The 8839-nt window shown below is 35.3% G+C and overlaps 1 protein-coding gene across 1 annotated transcript in view; it reads left to right on the top strand.

Annotated features, from left to right (window-relative positions):
• LOC108910583 (protein Wnt-5b-like) overlaps window positions 1-8197 on the top strand; it is a 192538-nt gene extending 184341 nt beyond the window's left edge. Inside the window, exon 6 of the mRNA XM_018715234.1 lies at window positions 7842-8197. Within this exon, the coding sequence (XP_018570750.1) occupies window positions 7842-8197 (356 nt within the window). The remainder of the gene's footprint in view (window positions 1-7841) is intronic.
• Window positions 8198-8839: the final 642 nt, after the last annotated feature.

Genomic DNA, 8839 nt, shown 5'->3' with positions numbered 1-8839 from the left:
TTCGACTTTAAGTTAACATTAAAACGCAAATACTTTTTTGTTACATTCATTGGGGAAAATCGCGAGAAACGTAACTTTATGTAATTCAAGATGGTGGAAACGCCCACTGGCGGCCATCTTGGAAACTTGAAAATAATTTCCAGCATTTTCCCTTGCCCACTTTACCTATAAAATTTTTTACCGTAGCTCTCTACGATCACTAGTTTCTGAGATACAGCCGCTTACCTCGCTTATTTGCCCACCCTGTACATTTTAGAGAGGGCTAGTGGATCACCTATCGCCAAAAATTATTGTTTGTTAATGCAATGCTATATTTTCACAACCGTGATAAACTTTCTTACAAAATAAACTAAAACAACATTGGTAGGTTATATCCAAGGTAATGTCCTCTACAATTGGTAAAACAATCCCTTTAATGAAAACATTTCAATACAGATTCCGAACTCCAATACGGTGTCTGATCTCAACCTTAAGGAGATAAATTAGCATTGATCTAGCCCTGAGACTATAAATTTATGGCCAAACAATTGCCCGTTGTTTACAAAGCAAATAAAGTTCTTTGTAACATTGAAATTGGCGCAAGTTTACGTATCATAAATAAAACCGAATTACCATAATTGCAGTTGTACTGCACAGTTACTCAGTGGCGCACCTACAAAGAGGAATATAATATATGTATAGTAATTTAAATATACTACAAAAATAAAATATCGAGAATTGTTCCTATCAATTTTTATCACATATCTAAGGCATACAGCGCGCTCTTAAACATAAAACATAAAACACACCACAGAAATGAGACAACCCCCAAATCCAAAAGCCTAAGGCTTGTGCAGAAGGGGGCTACACTTGAAAAAACGCGGACAAACACCCATTATCCATCGACATTGCCAGTGCCGACACCGGGGATCGAACCCGAACCAGAGTAGGAAGCCTAGCCGAGAAATGCTTGCCACCGCACTCTCGACCGACTGCGCTACCGTGGCGATTAAAGTAATATAATTTTAAAAACATGTAATACATGTCATACGAATGCGCGGAAATGAATGGGTCATACTTTAAGATTAGTTAAATAAACCGGAATAGATAAAGTTTCCTTAACACAATTTTGCTCTTAAAAAGTTATGAATATTTTTTTAAAATAGACCATTTAAAAGTATTTGAAGATATTCTAACTAAGATTAACTTACCTCTATTCTATATTTGATTACTACCAAGCTATCTATAAGCCTACCTGACATTTGAATAGAGAGAAAGCGAGTTTAAATCGTAAAAATAGATCCTAAACTAAAAATTTTACAAGTATAAGGGAGGGACCAGAAATACCATTTTTAAAAAATACAGAATTTATTTTTTGGGGTAACAAACGTTAGTCGCCTGCCAAGAAGGATACTACAAGAGGATGATACTAGAAGGATAAGGATGTTCATTAATACTAGTACACTGAATCAAACTTTTTTTTCCACTGCGCGAAACACCTTTCATACTTGTCTTTTTCTATGCCTCGCAGCGCCGCCTTCGATGATCTTTTCACCTCGAGAATGTCTGCTAAACATTTCCTTTTAACCTTTTAATCCGAAGGAACCTAAAAAAAATTACAGGGTGCCAGATCGAGTGAGTAGGGTGGGTGAGGAACTGATGTCATGTGGTTTTTCGCAAAAAAATCGCGTACACAGACGACTGTGTAAGCTGGTGCATTGTTGTAGTGGAAGAACCAGTCCCCACTCCGCCACAAATCGGCCTGTTTCAACCGAAGACTCTCGCGCAACTGCCTCAAAGCACTTCAGGTACTGTATGATACTCAGGGATGTACATACTCTGAACAGTGCAACGAACGTCGAAAAAAACATATCAACATTGTTTTCACGGCCGATTTTACTTTCCAGGCCTCTTTCGAGCGAGGGGAGTTCGTGACCTTCCACTGCGACAATTGTTGCTTTGTCTCAGGGTCGTACCCGATTCACACGATTCATCCCCGGTAATGATTTTGTCGAAAAAGTTCTCGTCCACTTCCAAGTAGTCCAAAAGTCGTGGCAAGCAGCGACACGAGCCGCCTTTTGGTCAGAACCGTCTCATTTGCGAATCTTCATGTAAATTGCTTTGCACTGAGCTTTATGAATGACCAGTATTTAGCAAGTAGGTACATCAATAGTACGCCTCCGATCCCTGTACACAAACGCGTGAAATTTTTCTACGTTTTCATCAATTCTGGACGTAGAAGGCCGACCTGGGCGTTCAATGTCTTCGATCGACATGTCGCCGCGTTTGAATCACGAATACCGTTCATACACTTGAGTTCTTTTCAAGGCATGTTCTTTATAAACTGTTGACAACAGCGTCCGATGCACTTTCACCGAGCAGAAAACAAAATTTCAATGCCACACGCTGTTCTCGAATATCAATCATTTTAAAAAATCGAAGAGGTCGAAATAGTGGTCGCACGAAAACTGTCTCAGGGACTCGCTACAACCGTCTCAAGCGACGCCACTTGACAGACTGACTGAGGAGGGGTTACGTAACACATCTAGCGGGAGAATCCCGAACCACAAGAACGAGGCACGCAGCGAATTTTTGTCCGGTTATTTTTAAGTCCCCCTCGTATAGTTATACTTTGACAATATCATGAGGGTTGCCTTGCAGCAGATAACTTTAATTCTAATTACATTTAGAAAATTATTGGTACCTTACAACTCCTTACGACTTTTTCCGAAAATCAATATTACCAAAATAGCAACAGTTATTTTTGTTAAATTAATATTCTATTATAAGTTTTTGATATATGCAATTTTTTTAAATGTTATACATCTATTTTTTGGTAATACATTGTATCTACGAAAAAAATATTAAATTCCACAGGCACTGATTTAAATGATTGTTATTGACTAGATAATTGGTCATTTTTATATGCAGCTTATCAAGAAATATATAAACCAGTAAAAAGATCTTATAAAGAAATTCTTGTATTTCAAGTAGATGATATTAACTGTTTCCGAGAAAAAAAAATGTATTTAATGTTTTAGGATAATATTTTGTGACCACTTTTTCCGTTCAAATTATGGTAATTTATTATTATAATTTTCACAATTTCATAATTTTTATAAATTAATGTTTTTTTTTCTTAAACTAAACATGATAACAATATGCAATTTTCACCATTCATTGTACGCTATTAAGTTATGTTGGATACTAAACTAAAATGGCACTGGAAAATATGGAGAGTAAAGTAGGTATATGTAAATGGACAGAAGTACAAGCATTTAGGACAAGCGGAGGAGGGTATACCCTATCCAAGATCCTTTTTAACGTAGTTCTTGAAAAATGACTTAAAAATAGTAATATTCATAGATAAAGGACAGTATACAACCTAAAAGATCGATGCGGAGCGTATGTCCTAATAACAGAACAAAGAGAGAATTAAAAGACAAAGAGATTGGAAAATGTCGACAAAGAAGAACACAATCTCTATGAACGAGGAGAAGCCGAAGTATATCTTGCTGAGAAGCTGATAATGGACTGCTAACATGGGAAAACTTATGAATTTGTTTTGATTTTGTATAAAATTTTACCCATCTGAAAGTGAACAAATCAACAGAAATGGAGAAAAGATAGACCAAAAAAAAAGAATAAATAGTAGAAGCAGAAATGAAAATACACACACAAGGTTGGTGTCATGGAGAATTAAAAGAAGACTATATAAAATAGTCGTAAGAAAGACTTTATGCGGTTAACAGCTATGGATTTTAAATAAGACAGAAAACGAAAANAAATGTATTTGCAATAAAAAATTCTTCTAAATTTATTGTGTATCGTATAGTTGTAGTATTGTTTCAGATTATTGAACTATACTGTAAGTTTGTTTTTAGCTAAATAAAATAACACTAAAATTATTTGTTTTACAAATCAAATGAAAGAATTTTGCTTTGAATATCTTCCAATATCGGTATACGGCGGGAATACATCGGAATAACCCAGAATATGACGGAGTAACAAGAAATACTACGGAATAACCTGAAATATAATACCCCGGAATAACACGAATTACCTGCGGGTACGTGGAAATAAGATGGAGGTAATAGGTAATAGAGGTAATAGAGGTAATGGAGGTATAGAGGCAATATTACGAAATATTTTTATTCCCATGTATACGAAACACATTGGAATGATGAAATATTGTAGAATAACTCGAAATACATGGAATAATTAGTGCTCAGTGAATATTTTTTATGTACAGTTTCTCAATGAANAAGAAATTATTAAATGAATTGGCAATGTAAAAGAGGCGAAACTGAAGACCTCGGAACATATGATTGGTAGCGGTGGAAGAAGAAATGGAAAATAATTAACGTTAAAGACTGGAAAAATGAAGCTATGGAAAAGAAAAAAATGGGGAAATTTTTCCAACCAAGCCCTATACCTTCAAGGCCTGTATAGCTGTGTTATAGGGTATATTTCTCATCACTTGCCAGATATTCACATTTTTTCATATTTTTTGTGGTTGATTCCGCGTTAAAAATAAGGATGCCACATAATAGGGCCTACCTCATAATGTAAGTTTCAAAACCAAACAGTAACTGTAATGTAAATGTTATAAATCTAAATATTATAAAAATAGTTAAATATAATTGAACTTGTCAACGTAGTATAAATTTTTGTAAAAAGCACGTTGAGCACAAGACATTTCGAAGACATTTGATATTTTCGAGAAAGATAATGTTGTAAACGCCAGGTAACATCAAAACGACATGACCTAATATTTATTTAGTAAGCCTTAAAATCAACTACAAGATGTTCCATTTTGAGGTTAACTAGCGAAAATAATTTTAAAATGTTCGAAAATTCAACTAGTGCAACTTAACTTTTACTTAAAACATTTTTTTCGTATTAAACATATTTCGAGTTACGTACAAATCCGTCTTATGTGATATATCCTGTAAATTAATGTAATAAGGGGAATCCCTTTTGAAACATGTAATTTTTGTTGCTGCGCGTTGACAACTGCCTGCTAACAATAACGGGACTCGTCCCTCACAATTAGTGAAATAAATGAACGCTAGGCAAACCGACAAGCGCGTAATTGCGAGACATTCTGCGATAATGTGATAGATACCTGGACGCTTTGGACGCTAATGACCAAAATAGCGGCAGTCTCCCAGAGCCGACAAAGTCTTATCACTCATGCAGGACCACCCTTGGCACACAACAAAGGCCCATATTAAATAATGCGGAGCCCCTGCATTTGTTCGTGTGCAAGACTATGCGAGATGGATGTTTACGTATGCAATTTGTACTGTTATTATTTATAGCAGTCGTCCCGTACAAATTGCACTGGTTTTATACGTAGGCAGATGATTAAAATTTAAATGGTGCGACAGCAGACCCATACAGCGAGCTTTAACCATTTTCATACTGGACTGAAATTTTGTGCTTAAATGAATATCATATCAAAACGCACAAGAGAACCTGGAATCAAGAATATATTTATTTGGTATATTTGTATTAAAGTATCTACTCTGCATGTATTTATTTAAGGGAAGAAATTTTACTAACTTCTGAAATGGTGGGATCATTGAGTACTTTTCTGAAGGACGTTTTTTCAACCCTTTTCAAAAATGGCTATACTAATACCTCCAATTTTTAAAGCATTAGTTCAAAATTGCTGTATATAAAAAAAATTAAAACTAAATGTACGAGGCACAATGTCAAATTAGTAATAGATCCAATTTTCCTAAATAGGCACACAATTTTTAAACCACAACACAATATTTTTTTATAAAGTAATGTCAAGAAATCCATGTGCGTCGTAGTGTCAAGTTGGTGCTTCATCTCAGCATTGTAGATTTATCATAATGAATATTAAATTAAACCACATATCAAATTAGTACAATGTAGACACGAAATTCTCGAATGGTTAATTTTTTTAAATTTAATGTAGCATCTCAAAAAAGAATAAAGCATAAAACATGTTTAAATAAGTAGTAAAATAAATTAGTAAAAATAAAAATTAGTACAAAATGTGAACAAAATTGGCAAATAGATAGAGATAGACTGTCTCTATATAAAATTAGCTTTAAATTCAATATATGAATTTGTGTCAAGTTGGTGCCTCATGTAGTAAATAAATTAACGCAATAATGGNTATTTGTTGAAAATCGGACCAGAAATGGAGGAGTTATAGCTTGCGACGTTTTTTGTCAACACACTCTTTATCTAAGAAAAAGTATATTTAATGGTATTACTTTGTCTAGCATTCTTCATATTAAACAAAAATACGTTGTATTTCGTCGTTAATACAGCTTTGCGGAATAGTTATTTTCTGGAAAATAATTATGACACTTTAGTGTGCATGTAAACTATTTATGTAAGAATACCTATTACATTAGGATGTTTGTTACAGGATATTAAAAACGCTGAAAGGTACAAGATAGTTGAAATTAGAAAACAATTGCCCCATCGCATCGATCATTTAAATGACGTAAACATAACCACATATAATTTTTAGTTGATAGATTTTGAAAAGTGGGGTTTTTTAACTATATATTTTACTTTTTTCTGTTATTATTAGATCTAGAACAAAAAGAATAGCAGTTCGTCGGGACAATATTATCTGTACTTTCTCATGGAAATGCTAGTTTTGCTGTCCCACCGTTCATATTCCATGTACAATCATCATCTTAATTTTTTAAAGTACAGTCCCTTTTAAAATACATATTTTCAATTATGCGTTTATTGATGTATCACTTGTGATGAATTTAATTACGTTTCGAATATATTTTCGCCATCATCGAGAGCTTTTTAAGCATTTTTAAGTCGGCCTTTCAAGTAAGATAGTAAATAGAGATAAACTAAGGCCAAAGAAAGCTTGAAAAAATATATAAAAATTGTAATCAATAAGAACCTGCAATAACTTAAAAAAACATTATCTGTTTTACAATAATGGTCCAAACGCCTCAAGCTTTCAGTTTTTGTGTTTATTATCTATATTGAACAGACTACATTAAAATAAGTAGGAATAAATGGAAATAAACCGGAATAAACGGGGATAAATCGGAATAAACCAGAATAAATGAAAATATTCCTATAAACCGGAATCAGTGTACAGGGTGGGCAAATAAGCGAGGTAAGCGGCTGTATCTCAGAAACTAGTGATCGTAGAGAGCTACGGTAAAAAATTTNGTTGTGGATGCATTTTTTCTCAACAATCACTCGCGGTTTTTATGAATCCTAAATGCAACAATTTTGCCGATTAATGAAGCCATCAAGATGAGAATGAGTCTTATCGCTTAAGATGGTTTTGTTCGAAATATGAGCATCCACTTGTTTCATAATCCATTCAACGAACTCCCTTTGCTCTGCGTGGTCAGTAGGCTTCAGTTCTTGAGTTGAATTGAACTTTATAAGCATGAAGATGCAAATCTTTCGTGAGCTTCTCGAAATGTTCAGTTCTTGACCAGGGTGCCGGATTGATGTTCCTATAATCACACAATCAGCAGCACTCTTAACGAACTGCTTCGATGTTTTGTGTTGAACGACTTGAAGGACGGCCATAGTCTTTAAAATCACTAATTGATCGTATCCCTGAATTTAATCTTTTCACAGTTGAAGTTATATCACTATTCCGAGTATATTTTGTACAAAAATTGCGAACTGTAGCTGCTAAACCTTCATTATTTTTAAATGGCGCAGAATTCAAATCTTGCGTAAATTTTGGGGACACCCGATATTTAAATTTAACATTTTAACTTAACGGAGTCAGATTGTACTTTGATATAAACAAATATTTGGCCAATCATTACAAGTTTAGAAAGGAAGTGAATCGTTCTTCACGAATTTTTCTGTTCCAGGCGACTACCTTCGAGACAAATACGACGGTGCCACGGAAGTCCGCGTGAACCGCCGTGGCCGCCTGCAGCTCCGCGACCCCCAGGTCAGCATCCCCACGGCCTACGACTTGGTATACCTAGAGGACTCACCCAACTATTGCGTTCGCGATGATACCGTAGGTTCGCTGGGTACGCAGGGTCGACCTTGTAATCGCACCTCGCCGGACATCGACGGCTGCCACCTGCTGTGCTGCGGAAGAGGGTATAACACCATCAAAAGCACTGTGCGGGAGCGATGCCATTGCAAGTTCAAGTGGTGCTGCCAGGTGGAGTGCAAGACTTGCATCAGGTCCATGGACGTACACACGTGCAAGTGATCGTTATCGGCGGGTCGTTTCGAAAACAAGCGCTTTTGTACAGGGTGGGCTATTTCAACTCTTAAGATATCTTGACCAAACTCAACTTAGCCACGACATGCACAGTGGACTTCGTTCTTTAACAAAGTCCGCTGAAGTAGTGACGAAAACAAAAGACATTAACAATGGTTCATATATGTTAATCTCAAATAGAATACACTCCGCCATAGTTCCGACTGGCATTGCTACTACGCATACCGCAATCAAGGCTAAAGCTACGATTTTTAAGACATTTTACGTATTTAATAAACACTTGTAAAGACGTTCTGTTAAAAACCGTAGCTTAAGAGGGGAAACCACATTAGGAGGCTGATTTTGAGACGTTTTTTCATGAATTATTTTGAGTGGAACTTTATTAGAATTTAATCAAACTTTGACATTATTTTAATAATATTTTGCACTACATTTACAAATTTTTTCAAGGCATTTGTGTTGAAAATGCGGAAGTTGCTGTCCACCGAAGGTCGTCGTCCGAATTGTTTCTTCACGGGAAATCTGAAAGCAAAGTGGCTGTTTTCCTGCATTATTAACATGTTTTCTTAGAATATGAACCTCACGTGTTTGAAAAAAATTTATTGATTTTCACCATTTTTTTTCACTTAT

Source organism: Anoplophora glabripennis, unplaced genomic scaffold, assembly GCF_000390285.2.
Source record: "Anoplophora glabripennis isolate ALB-LARVAE unplaced genomic scaffold, Agla_2.0 scaffold540, whole genome shotgun sequence".
NCBI classification, from domain to species: Eukaryota; Metazoa; Arthropoda; class Insecta; order Coleoptera; family Cerambycidae; genus Anoplophora; species Anoplophora glabripennis.
The sequence above is the reverse complement of the archived record's forward strand: the minus strand, read 5'-3'. Positions and strand labels throughout refer to the sequence as shown.